The following is a 13,592-nucleotide window of genomic DNA, read 5'->3' as shown; positions in this document are numbered from 1 at the left end:
ACTTTCACTTCAGAGAAAACACATGATTGACTAGATCGTCGAAGCTTCTTTGGCTGGAACCCCTCCGGCCAAGGAGCTTCTAATGCTTCTTGTGGGTTTTGCGGGATTGCCAGTGGCCCCTAAAACCAAATCTTCGATTGTGGAAAATTTCCCCCACTGTAAGCACCAAATGTTCTATGTAATATTACAGGGTCAAATTATTGCTTAGAATTATATGAAGTGAAATGACACAATCAAGTTGTATGGGCATTCAATCTAAACTGGTTGTCCGGCCACTTGGATGTTGGCCTAATTGATGAATCTTTGAGAGTCAAACCGCATGGACTCGAGATGAGGAAAATTATTACAACCACAACTTGAGTAATTCTCTCTCATCCAAAAACCCAATTACACCAAAGAGCATTTAATCGGGCTGCACATCTTGTTGAATTATTGATCATGTAATCAATTTCTCACCAAATGTTGGCCACCTACGAAAATACAAAGCAATTAACTTTGGTTATTTGCTGGCAATTCTATCACAATGTGCTATCTCTTCCGTTGTCTTTTTAGACAACACTAACACCAAGTAATTGATACATATCAGACATTGAAACGAAAAGAAAGCAAAACGAAATGGAGGAAAATCACATCAAGAGAAAACCCAGAATTCTGTGCCTTCATGGATTCAGGTCAAGTGCAGAGATTCTCAAGAAACAGGTCTCTGTATGGCCTGAAACAGTGCTCGAAAGGCTGGATCTTCATTTCCTCAATGCCCCATTTCCTGCTGAAGGAAAGTCTGGTCATGAAGGCATATTCGATCCTCCTTACTTTGAGTGGTTTCAAGCTAACGAGGTCAGAATAACCCAATACTCCCTCTACAAATTCAATTATCATATTTAAGATTTATGAACAAACCCGTTGTAGTGGCCAAAAATCGTCTATCAATCTTTGTGAGCTGAACATTTGATATTTCTGTTCTTAATGTAGGATTATAGCGAGTACCGGAATTTTGAAGAATGTGTTGCTTATATAGAGCATTACACGATGAAACATGGACCCTTTGACGGGTTTCTAGGTTTCTCCCAGGTCTGATTTGTTTCATTCATTCAATTTTTTCCCAAACTGCGTATATTAAGACTTTTATCCCACATGAGTCAGGTGTAAGGCACCGATGTGGTTTACAAGTAAAAAATCTAGTATCTCACAACCAAGACGACCATTTTAAGAATGATTTATGCGGTGTTCTCACTAGTATTCGATTTATAACATTGTATCGTGGTTTTTTTTCCCCTTGGCGGTTCTGAATTTTAGGGGGCACTTCTGACAGCAGCATTGCCAGGAATGCAGTTACATGGGGTGACTCTGACCAAGGTTCCGAGGATTAAGTTTGTGATAGTCATATCAGGAGGAAAGCTTGGAGGATCCAAGTTCGGATTACCTGAAATGGCTGCCTCTGCATTTTCATCCCTCATTGAGTGTCCCTCTCTCCACATCATGGGTATTGATTTGTTCGCTCTTTATGTCCCAAGTGAGATAAAATGGTAGGATTTATAATAAGTTACTCATAAGGGCATGGTCTGTGTAGGTGAGAAAGATTTTGCGAAGCCAGAGGCGATGGCTCTACTTGAATCATTTCTGGACCCAGTTGTGATTCATCACCCAGAAGGCCATTGTATACCAAAATTAGGTTAGTTGTTGTTGACCCCATGATATCATGATTTTCATTGAGAAGATTGGCTTCTATAATAACCAACCAAATCATTTGGATGATTGTCTGTTGGTGCATCTCTTTGGAGACCGCATGGGTTTGAAAAGTCCTGAATTTGATTTTCACTATGAACAATACCTTTATAACCGCGCGTTGGACTTTAACCCAACTTTGAGAAATTTTTGTGCTCGCGCACATGACGGTCCGAGTTTATGCTCATATCGTATGTTCAATGGACAAGTTTTGTATGATGTCGTTCTCGGTTACCAAAAATGAAATTCCAAAATAACCAAGGTTCACTAAGTATAATCTAACCAGTTTTTGGTGTATGTTCATCTTCTTTTCCCTTTTGTGCAGATGAGAAAAATCAGGAAATAATGCTTGGATTCATTGAGAGGATTGAGAAGATGTCATCCACATCTGTAAATAATTCTGGGCCCATTGGGCCTCCCCCTTAAAAGGCCTATTAAGGGGGAGAAGAGCTTGCTCTTATATACTGCACTTCGCATGGGTTTATACCCGATGTGGGACATTTCGTCCTAAACATGAACATCAGAATGAAATAATCTCTATGTGAGTGTGCTTTTAGTATATTGTAGATAGCTTGTGTGTATTAAATCTTAATCTTACTACTATAAACAGTACATACAGAGTATTTTTACATATCAACTGTACTTAATATCAGCTAAACAATAACACAGACGAGGCCAATATGCCATCAAAATTTATGAAGGGTCAATTACTAAACAAAGGTCAAAATCCGACTCCATATGTCACGACTTCATGATCATCGGTTTTTTTGGTTGTTGTCAAAATGTATTTGCTCTTTTGTTTTTACTCGTTGTCAGACTTGTAATCACACATTACTGGGGGAGCACCACACAATATGATTTATAAGAAAAACCCAAATATTTTCCAAACAACAGTCCTTTTTGGGCTCAATTATCGTTGGGAACGGCCCAGAAAAACAAAGTCGTATAAACCTAATGCATCTCTCTATTTCTTTTGTGTAGATGACAAAGGAGTGGAATTGATGCTTGACTTCATTGAGAGGATTGAGAAGATCTCACTCGAATAAAGATGTCTCTCTTTAAGCCTATTGTTTAGTTACACTTGCATTTTCAGTTTCTACACCAAGACTGAATTCAAGATGGATCCAAATACAATATCAGAACCACTTTCTTGTATTGTATGTTCTAATATGAAATGAATAACTGTAAGGACCAAATTAATTTATCTAGTAAACTCTTGAATTTGTATAAGTGCATGCTAACCACTTGGGTGAAATTCTAGTTGGTGAATTTCTCTGTGGCCAAACTGAATGGATTCGAAAGAGTCTGAATTCGATTTTCACTAAAAGCAATACTATTGTGGCCATGTGCTGGGTTTTGGCTCAACTTATCTCGTTACCAAGTGAGAAATTTTTGTACGCGTGGGCTTGACAATTTAAGTTTATGTGCTTATATGTTATCCCAAAAGGTAAACTTGTATGGTTTCGTCCTCGGTTATCAAAAAACTTTAGATGCATGTTTTTATGTCACTAAACATGGAGGCAAAATTGAATAACTAAAAATTTCATCCTAGGCTATCTCTGATACCCAAGGTCAGACCCATTTAGACATCAATGGTGTTGCTAAGCAATAGGAGTAAAAGGGTTGGGTATATGCTTAATCCTCATCCTGCCCTTTTACTACGAGGGTGGAGTTTTTTTAACCTAATCCAACCCATTCATTAAATGAATTAAGGATTGGGTCGGATTAATTTGGGCGAGAGTTGGGTAGGATAGAAAAAGGTTAAATTTAAAAAAAAATCAAAGACCATTAACCATAAATCCATATTAAAATAAAGTATAGTTATTTATTGATCTTATTGAAACAACATACCAATAACTATCATATCAACTATTAGTTATAAAATTAGAAATTCAACCATGATAATGATTCACCTCAATGTTATAGGAAATAAAAGTCAAGAAAATTATATATTTTTTGGTTTTAATTAAAAGAATTGGGTCGGATATAAATGGTTAAATATATCCTAAACCCTTATCCGACTTGTAATTTAAAGGGGTTAGGTGTTGATAAAGCTAATCCTTTTTGTTATTAGTGGGTTGGGTCAGTTTTTCATGATTTGAGTTGGGTTAACGGTATGGGTCGGTGCAAAAGGGTTTACTTACACCCTTACCAAGCACCAAGTACCAAGCACCAATTTACTCTCTGTTTGAGAATTGAAACCAGTTATGGACAGAGAATCTGCAGCAATGAATGCCACCAAACCAGTTTGGTCAGGGCAAGAGCTAGACCTACCAAGTAATTGATAACATAGAAAAGGCCACTTGTCCACTGCGAGACATGGAAAGGGAAAAGAAAGCAAAACGAAATGGAGGACACTCACATCAAGAGAAAACCCAGAATTCTGTGCCTTCACGGATTCAGGATAAGTTGTTGTAAATCCACACCCCTATACACACCAACAATATTGTCCATTTTGGGTTGTCCGGTTCCCATGGATACATCGGGCCCGCACGGCTTTGTTTCTCCTTAGGCCCAAGCAGGTGGGTTAGGCCCAATCCACTCAAGCCTAGGAAAATGCTTTGTTAGTGGTAAGAGGTGGGCTTAGCCTTATAAACAAGGCATGAGTGCCCACATGTTTAGATGTGAGACTTTTTACACTCCCCCGCACTTGTGGGCTGGGTTATGCCAAACCCGGGTTGGGTTATGCCAGACCTAATAAGTGGAGTAGAGGTCATGTCCAACAGGAACGAATTGCTCCGATACCATGTTGTAAATCCACACCCCTATACACATCAACAATATTGTCCGCTTTGGGTTGTCCGGTTCCCATGGATACATCGAGCCCGCACGGCTTTGTTTCTCCTTAGGCCCAAGCAGGTGGGTTAGGCCCAATCCACTCAAACCTAAGAAAAGGCTTTGTTAGTGGTAAGAGATAGGCTTAGCCTTATAAACAAGGCATGAGTGCTCACATCTTTATATGTGTGACTTTTTACACAAGTGCATAGATTCTCAAGAAACGGGTCTCTGTATGGCCCGAAACAGTGCTCGAAAGGCTGGACCTTCATTTCCTCGATGCCCCATTTCCTGCTGAAGGAAAGTCTGGTCATGAAAGCATATTGGCGTGTGGATCCTAATTTGAACAGCAGGGGATGAGAGCTTTCTGAAGATCCGGGTGTAGAGAACCCAAATTCGTTCTCGGAGCCCCGGTGAATGTTTTGGATGCGAGAGAAGACGCCATTTGTGATTGCAATTGAAACACAGACGAAGAAGGAAGAAAGAAAGAAAGAAAGAAAATGAGAGGTTAGTGACTACAGGAGTTATTGGTTTGTGTCACTACTCACTGCCTGCGTAGTTGATGAGAGAAAGGCCTCCACCTACCCAATTACCCTTTTCTTCTTTCTCCTCCAATTTGTTCTGTTCTTTCTTTTCTGTTGCATGAAATACCAGGAATACATCAAGGCAAGGGGCTCGAGGCCATCATATCTCCAAAAGACCTACAGAATCAAGAATAGTTTAGGAATGCCGCCAGCCCACTGAATTGTGCCGGGCCATTGTGCAATATGATGGGCCAAACGGTTGGATCATCTATTAAACTTTAGAGCGTGTTTGGATTGAGTGATTTTGGAGGGATATGATTCAAAGTCAACCAATATGTGTTCAAAACTTCAAATTAGACCTAAGCTAACTACTTGTATTAGGACCAAATATTGGACTCAAAATGTTTTAAGTTCGATTATCACTAATAACAATATTTTTGGGATCATGTGTTAAGTTTTTACCTAATTTATCATGTCGTGACGTCAGGTAATAAATTGTTGTGCGCGTGGGTATGACGAATCCAATTTAGAATCATATTCAATGTCTAAAGGAAAAACTTGCATGATTCACGTTCCCGCAAAAAAAAAAAAAAAAACCAACCAAGAGTAATGTTGGATTGAATCCAATAGCATTGTGAGGCTTGTCTCAAGCTTCCAAACGCGGCCCATGGACACATGCAGGTCGGCCCATTATTGGTTCTTCCCTTTAATTCGCGTCAGAAAAAAAAAAAGTCAATCGGCGTGCTTCCCGGTAAATCCATCTCATCTTCTTTATATCAAATCCAAACAGAAAAAGAAAAAGAAAAAACTCCCCACGCCATTTTCAAACCCGAAAGCAAAAAACACACAACGTAGAACAACGAAGAGGGCCACACCAGCCAATTCGTATCACGCGCCTCCACCTCCACCTCCACCTCCACCTCCACCTCCACCTCCGAGTCCTCTAGAAGATGGAACCGCCCAAGGCAGAAACCAAGACAGAGAACGAGCAGAAAACGCAGGAGCCGGTGTTGATGCAGGAACCGAGCCCAAAACCAGATCCGAAGAGCGGGGATCAGAAGCAAGAAAATAGTGCGTCGAGTGGGGACGGGAATTGGGCCACTTTTGTGGTAGGATCGGAGAATACGTCGCAAGCTGAGACTGAAAAGCAGAGTCAGGTTCAGAATGAGGTATTGGAATCCGCGGACAGTACGGGATCGGTGAGGAAATCGGTGCATTGGAACCCTGAATTAGTGTCCGAATCTGCTGCGCCCGATCATATAAATACTCATAGCCGCAATGTCATTGACGAGTCCAATCCCTACGTTTCCTCCTCACCGGCGCCCGACTCTTCATTCTCCTTCAAAGGTTTGAATACCATCTACGTACTACGTATATCTATCTATCTTCCCATATATATGTGTCCTTGTGTTTTTGGATTCGTTTGTCTGATTGTGTTCTGAATTAGAAACGATGGTGTCCGTCCGGGATACGCTGGGGAGATGGGGAAAAAGGGTCGGAGAAGCGACTAAGAAGGCGGAAGATCTCTCAAGAAACACCTGGCAACACCGTGAGTATTCATTTCTTCATTTTTTTCTTTTATTTTCTTTTTTTCCTTTTTAGTTTGGATTCAGTCCAGTTTTCCCTTGCTTTCATTATGTGTAATTTGTGAGATTTCATTCGGTGATTGTTCTTACTAAGATTTTTGTTCTTTCATTGTTTGTTTGATCATTGGGTCTTTATAATGATATATTAGAGTTTTCATGTTGTCCTTAATCTTGTATTTAAGGATGTGTTGCCTTTTCCCAGAATTGACCCAATTTCACTGCATGCTTTTGCTAATCAGTTAGATTTTTTTTTTCTTTTGTTGAATTGTTGTTTTTTTTTGAAGGAGATCAAACTATCCAAACTTGCTTACAACAGACTCAATTTATTTTCCTTGGTTTTGAGAGAAAAAAAATTAAATGAAATTTGGAATCCTCTGACAAATAATGTGGCATCTCTTGCTTTCACCTTATTATACCTTTCATGATTTTGCAATTATGAGAATACTGGAATGATGATTTCCTTTTGCTTTGAATTAGTGAAAACAAGCCCTAGTTTCACTGAAGCTGCATTGGGAAGAATTGCTCAAGGAACAAAGGTTTTAGCAGAAGGTGGTTATGAGAAGATATTTCGACAAACTTTTGAGACAGTAGCTGAGGAGCAACTCCAAAATTCATTTGCCTGTTATTTGTCCACGTCAGCTGGTCCAGTCATGGGTATTTTGTATGTCTCTTCTGCAAAGCTAGCATTTTGCAGTGATAACCCTCTTCCATATAAATCTGATGGGAAAAATGAATGGAGCTACTACAAGGTACATTTGAACAAAACTCATATGCTTGCATGAGATGGCAGCATTAAGATGTAGTATCCCTAATTGTAGGCTTGTAGCTCAAATTCATTAGCTTGAATTTTCATTTTGACTGTCTAGCCTTTACTTGAATATGTGCATGTTAAAAAATAAATAATGAGAAGATTGTCTGATCAATGCTTGAGCATTTTGGATTTATAATCTCTGCAATCACTTAACACCTCTCACTTGATTTCTTGCTCATCACCCATCTGAAAGGCGGAAACTTCACGTTAAAAGGATATGGCTGCCAGTGTGGAAAATTCATTGACAACATATGAATATGATGTATGTCTTATGCTTTATCTGAGTGGCATAATTGATTTGGCTCATTGCTGCCAAAAGTGGACATAGTTAAAGGACTTCAGTGTTATTAATTTGAAAATGAGCATTGTTACTCATGGCTCTCCATTAATCCTATGAATCTCTGAGTTTTGTGTTTAATGTAGTTGTTTAGCTCTAAGTGCGACTTAGCTGTTATCCTCAACTGTGCAATAATCTTTTCATTCGGTTGAACATCTTTAGTTAGTTTTTTTAAAAGGTCAGATCTAAGTTATTATATTATGAATTCTAATTGAAACAGACAAGAATTTGTCATAGCTTAGCTCCAGAGTGTAGTTAAAGAGGCTTTAGTTATTTTCCTAAGGTTCCAAATAATGTTCAAATGCTTTAGGTTGTAGATGAGGAACTCGCATAAATCCCCGGATGTACTCATCCATTTCATCCACCCGTTACTTGCCAGGCGCATATATTTATCATACATTTCTTACATTGATGTCTATGGCATCCACTCATGGATTATGTATCTCTAAGTGAAAGCCTCGTCTACAATGTGTTTTGAAATGAGTTAATATTTTCTAAGAGGTTTGCGAAACCTGCGGTGTAAATTTTGTCTTTATTTGCACTGTTTGCGACGCTTTTGCTGTATTTGGTGATTATCTAGAATTTTTTTATGTTACATGGACATGAATTCTTGTGTGTGTGTGTGTGTGTGTGTATATATTATTTCTAGTCGTGAATTCTTTTATATGTTGTAGCGTCAGCAGACTGGATTTATGGTGCTGAATCAGTCTTGGGGATTCTGTAAACTATTGTCTTGTTTATTGTCATCTGCCTTTAGTAGAATATATCTTGCCCACCCTAGATTGCCAATGATTTTCTTATGATAATTCTTTGTTTTTCTTTTGTTGCTCACCCTTTTGTTTTGTCTTAATTCTTCTATTTTAATTATTGGCTTGTTCTTGCCTGCCTAAACAGGTAGTTATCCCATTACATCAACTTAAAGCAGTCAATCCTTCAACAAGCAGAGTAAATCTTGCTGAGAAATATATTCAAGTAATTTCTGTTGATAATCATGAATTCTGGTATATGGGCTTTTTGAACTATGATGGTGCTGCACAATGTTTACAGGAAGCTCTGCAAACCCAAAACTTACAATCCGTATGATTGTTGCCCGTTTCGATTCAAGCTTGCACTATGTAGAAATGCTTTGGGGCAGCATATGATGCAATGCAGATGCCCTATTTGAGAGCCCTTTTTCATGTGCAAATCGAACTAGGTAATCATAGAAGTAGTATATTTGATTTTTTTTTTTGGAGGAAAGGTAAAAAATAGAGTGTTTAAAAATATATATGAGATTGTTTCTCATATGGAATCATGTAGCTGACCGCAATATTGTTGTTTGGAATAAAGACATTGATGAAGGTGATGATGATATCTAGAAAATGAATGCAGATTCACTTTCTTTCTTTTCATCATATTGATGCTACAGCTTGCCTGGAAACTAGATGCTTCGTAAATTTTTGTGATATTAGCTTCCGTCAAATTTTTCTTTCCATTTTGCTTAATTTTTACAGGAATTAGTTTTCGCATTAGTGATACATCCTTTGCCTTGTAGTTCGTCTCTGCATACAACGAACATATTTTGGTAAAAGTACAGTTTTTAATATTGAATCCAGTCCGGTGAAGCCAGTGGATTCTTAAAAAGATACATCTTCGAGTCTGCATTGTCCTCTGTTTTCCTCTGTGTGTATGCACTGCGTGTGGGTGTGTGTATATACCAAATTGTGTTTGGAGGAAAGGGCTTTCTGCCTTTCTCTCTTGGGCGTGAGCTACCGTTCTCCTGTGTGTATGCCCCATTTTTTAGCATTTACAGAGAGGGTTCTTTCTTGATTTATACTGAAATTGATTTGTTGCCAAGCTCCGGAGCTGTTATCAGAGATGGATGAAGCCAATCCATCACTTTTACCGAGGGTGTGGGGGTTTGCAGAATTTCTTCCAAGTTTTTGCAGAAAAATAATGAATGTCCTCAAAATGGGGGCAATTTTTTTTTTTCCAGATTGGGTTTAATAGCTGGCTCACGAAGTTCCTGTTCCAGTCTACCTTGCTAATCTAGGAACACTGGGACACTATTTAATACTGTCACACTTTTGGTGGAAGAGAGGATCTCCTCAAAAAGCGCCAAGGTCATAACAAAGCTCAATACAATTGGAACCAAAACGTCTCCTCAAAAGTGGCAAACATTCAACCAAAGGAGACCAATCCAATCCACCAATAGACTTGAAAGATTCCAAATAAAAGAGATCCACAAGTAGTGTAAATTAAGAACATCTTTTTCATGTTGTCATGGTTGCAAAAATCCCTCTAGTCAGCCGACTAGTCGTTAGTCGAGGCTTGCCGCTTCTACTAGAGGGTAATCGGGTCACTTAATAGGTGACCCCATTAAATACCGACTAGTCAGGGATAGTCGGCTTAATCGATGACCCGATTAAATACGTGATGGTTCGTTTCATAGGGCAAAGGCCTAAACTACATTGTTTTACAATGTTCGTGAAGAAACAAAACAAAATCAAGAAGAAGCTTTTGTGAAATTAGGTCAAATAGTCGAAACAAAAGAGGTATTGCGTCACCTCCGACTCTGATCCCCATCTACGCGGCTTCGCACCTGCCATGGAGAACAGACCCGAGTGTTCGACCACCTGAATTGAACGGAGAGATCGAAACCCACCTCTGAGTGCGACCATGGCAGAGGAGGTAGAGAAGCATTCGCACAGCTCCTTGGTTTCTTCGCAACAATCATCTCACTCGTGTCTTCGTGCTGTGGGTTTCTCCACAATTATTAGATCACATATAGATATGCTTTGGTCAACTACCTTTTTGACACCAAATGGCACAGTTTTATTCAAACTCTTTCATCATTTCTTTAATAGTTATTCTATTGCAATTCATTTGTATATATTCAATTGCAATTCATTTTTTAAAAATGATGAATAAATTATATAGTGTATGTATATATATAATATATAATATATAATTATATGTGTATATAATATTCTCTCTATGAGAATGACTTGTTATTAGTCTCTATGAGTACTGCATATATATATATAATTAAAAAAACTTAAAATGATTAATTTGATTAATCCCCGACTAGTCCCCGAGAACCGCCTTGCTGCCGACTAACGATTGTTGCGACCATGCATGTTGTAACTTCCATTGAAACTTAATGTCTTGCACTGGTCTTTTGTTTTTATGTCCTCTGCCTGCTTTGTTTCTTTTCTTAGTTTTTCTGTAGATCATGACTTGGTGTTTTGTCCCATTTCCTTCATCCTTGATCTAGGCCATCTCCTGAGATGCTCTATTATTTTCTTCGTCTTCTTTGGTTTAATATATTGTGGCTTATAAAAAAAAAAAATGGGTGGAACCAATGGGCCACAATCTAGTGGGCTGGATAAATTAATGAGAAGCCCATGCACTAATGGGCCATATTAACTTGCACTTTCGGCATTTAAGTGACTTTTTTTTGGCAAGTTTGATGTCCATATTAACTAAATTTTAAGGATACAATAGGGACCAAATACCAACCTATACATATATTTTTCAGTGGTATTTTTTTTAAAAAAAAAAAAAAAAAACCCAACCTATACTTAAACCGTCCCCCAATGCCATGCAAAAACAATAAGCTAAGTGTGTAACCCATGAAGACAAGTACACAAATACAAGGAATGCAACTCAGTATGAGTACGGCCCTATTGAATTAGATATAAGTCACCTATAAAAAGTTCATAACGCAATTATCCAATTGACAAATGCTGTATAAGCTGAAGAAATACAACTTCATTTGGTTGAAATTGAGAATAGCAACACAATACAACACAAGAATTTACGTGAAAAATTCTAAAATCGGAGAAAAATAACTGTCATTGTCAGAGACAACCAGAGAAATTCATTATGTGGCAAATTTGTACAATCATATTCTCATTGACATCTCTACCCAAGAAACCAAATAATATCCAAGAATCCAAGAGATTATCATCAACCCACTCCACCTTATACTCTCTAAGACTCTATATCTTGAATCTTTCACAGTCTCACACCCGGAACCCAATTACACCAAGAGATATACCACAAAGTTTTCTCTACCTTATTGTCTTATTAGGTCTGGCCGCCTCTCTAACCCATGTTTAGAGAAAACAAAACAATGGGAACTTAGTTACAATTCTAGAAAACACTTTTATTTATATGAAAAAACTATTGTCCTGTCAACCGTCCAGATGACTGCTTAACCTGTATGGACGGAAAGTCCTACAGACATGTTTTTTAGCATACCCGTCCGAATGCCCTTATCATTTGTCCTGACGGGTCTTCATCCTTCCTCGATTCAGAGGTCTATTAAAGCTCTTATGCCACTTCACGCACCTGAGGTGTTCAGAAAACTAACCCCCCAGTTCGGAGGCAACTCCAGAAATGTCATATCAACAACAGACCTCGCCTCCATACACGATCCGAATCGATTCTGAATTTATTGATCAATCCTAACACACTTCTCATATGTTGTTGGAAATCCAAGTCCTAAAACATCAAGGAAAATTGTCCGCTCAGGCCTCTGGGTCACAAACCTGGACGAATTTGTTCTTCATAAGCAGTAATATTTGGTTCTTCTAATGTTGGAAATCCAACTTCAAACGCATCAATAATATTGTCCGTTCTGAACCACAAATCCACACGGATTTATTTTTCACATGCCTTAGTAATTGATTAGTAGGCACAAAAAAACACATAACTTTTGTGTAAGATGAGAGTAAACACATGCAAACACATACAAACAAAAAATGCTAAGACAAATCCCATTAATTGTACTAATATTGACACCCTATTTCATGTCAGCATCAAGGACTCCTCCTTATATTAAAACGACTGCTCATAGAGCAAGTCCTGTTTTACATTTCTCGGTGTCATGTCTTAAGATTACAAGTCCCAAATATCACAAATCAATAGAAGATCTAAAAAATCCATAAAGTTAGACAACCTTGTCCGTACATAATCTTTGCCCAATAAGCATAATAATTACGACACTGTTCCTGGGCAAGTGGCTGGGCCCACTGTATTAACATTTTGAGATTTTTTTTTTAAAAAAAATCATAAACATTTTTTTTCCGAAACAAAAATTAAATTCAACCTAAAATGTGTAACATTTTTAAACCATTAGGTATAAAACACATTAGATATTTCGATAAGATGGAATTTGATTTTTGTATGGAACAAAAAATATTGTTATATTTTTTAGACTAAATACTATACATATATGGTTTTTTTAAAAAAATTTAGAGCCTAAAAAATACAGCAGGCCTAGACATCCGCTCCTGGTATTCTTCAATACTTTAGGAATCATTGAAAATATTTAACTTCACTATCCAGTATTTACAAACCAAAACCTTTTTTTGGGTGAAGAGCGAATTCATCGAAAGTACAGTTTATCGGACTTCACCCCAATGGTAAATCCACAGACCATATGCAGTACCCACAAACCACATGAGTCGGTTAAGTCCTGAGCCGAAACTCAATACGAAAATAATGTTAAATCGCACCAAAATGTGGTTTAGAACCTGCCACCTTCTATGCACATGTATTAAGAGTTTCAAACAACTAACTTTTTACAATCTGAACCAATAATTGTTTTTTTTTTAATAAACTGAACCCACATGACTGGGAACTAGTCTAAAGCCATTTTTATGGCCTTTATGACCATGTTTTCGAGGTGTGCAATATCACTGTTTATGCTGATTCATGATTGCTCTTTGACATGATTGCCAGACATAATGTGTTATGATCTTTTATAACCAAAGGACTTCCACTTTTGAAATCTAAGCAAATATAATTTGTAATCAATGGAGACAGTCATACATTTACAACCCATGTTC

The 13,592-nt window shown here is 38.0% G+C and overlaps 2 protein-coding genes and 1 long non-coding RNA gene across 3 annotated transcripts; all 3 read left to right on the top strand.

Moving 5' to 3' along the window:
• Window positions 1-559: 559 nt before the first annotated feature.
• On the top strand, window positions 560-1,641 carry LOC119998988 (esterase OVCA2-like). The gene is made up of 3 exons (XM_038846474.1): window positions 560-834; window positions 970-1,068; window positions 1,294-1,641. The coding sequence occupies exons 1-3, from the start codon at window positions 616-618 to the stop codon at window positions 1,525-1,527; spliced, it is 552 nt and encodes a 183-aa protein (XP_038702402.1). The 5' UTR covers window positions 560-615; the 3' UTR covers window positions 1,528-1,641.
• A 592-nt stretch (window positions 1,642-2,233) lies between these two features.
• Window positions 2,234-2,952, top strand: LOC119998989. Its single transcript, XR_005468322.1, has 2 exons — window positions 2,234-2,263; window positions 2,704-2,952. It is a non-coding gene; the product is annotated as an uncharacterized LOC119998989 (long non-coding RNA).
• A 2,892-nt stretch (window positions 2,953-5,844) lies between these two features.
• Window positions 5,845-9,160, top strand: LOC119998129 (putative GEM-like protein 3). Its single transcript, XM_038845356.1, has 4 exons — window positions 5,845-6,368; window positions 6,469-6,570; window positions 7,085-7,356; window positions 8,650-9,160. The coding sequence occupies exons 1-4, from the start codon at window positions 5,972-5,974 to the stop codon at window positions 8,836-8,838; spliced, it is 960 nt and encodes a 319-aa protein (XP_038701284.1). The 5' UTR covers window positions 5,845-5,971; the 3' UTR covers window positions 8,839-9,160.
• The last annotated feature ends 4,432 nt before the right edge of the window (window positions 9,161-13,592 follow it).

This window comes from Tripterygium wilfordii, chromosome 5 (genome assembly GCF_013401445.1).
Source record: "Tripterygium wilfordii isolate XIE 37 chromosome 5, ASM1340144v1, whole genome shotgun sequence".
NCBI classification, from domain to species: Eukaryota; Viridiplantae; Streptophyta; class Magnoliopsida; order Celastrales; family Celastraceae; genus Tripterygium; species Tripterygium wilfordii.
The sequence above is the reverse complement of the archived record's forward strand: the minus strand, read 5'-3'. Positions and strand labels throughout refer to the sequence as shown.

What these genes read in the sequence shown, in the direction of transcription:
- LOC119998129 (XM_038845356.1), top strand. Translation starts at nt 5,972, where the DNA reads ATGGAACCGCCCAAGGCAGAAACCAAGACAGAGAACGAGCAGAAAACG. An exon ending in CTCTTCATTCTCCTTCAAAG is followed by an intron (nt 6,369 to 6,468) that starts GTTTGAATACCA and finishes GTTCTGAATTAG; the next exon opens with AAACGATGGTGTCCGTCCGG. An exon ending in ATGAATGGAGCTACTACAAG is followed by an intron (nt 7,357 to 8,649) that starts GTACATTTGAAC and finishes CTGCCTAAACAG; the next exon opens with GTAGTTATCCCATTACATCA.
- LOC119998988 (XM_038846474.1), top strand. Translation starts at nt 616, where the DNA reads ATGGAGGAAAATCACATCAAGAGAAAACCCAGAATTCTGTGCCTTCAT. An exon ending in AGTGGTTTCAAGCTAACGAG is followed by an intron (nt 835 to 969) that starts GTCAGAATAACC and finishes TTCTTAATGTAG; the next exon opens with GATTATAGCGAGTACCGGAA. An exon ending in GGTTTCTAGGTTTCTCCCAG is followed by an intron (nt 1,069 to 1,293) that starts GTCTGATTTGTT and finishes TCTGAATTTTAG; the next exon opens with GGGGCACTTCTGACAGCAGC.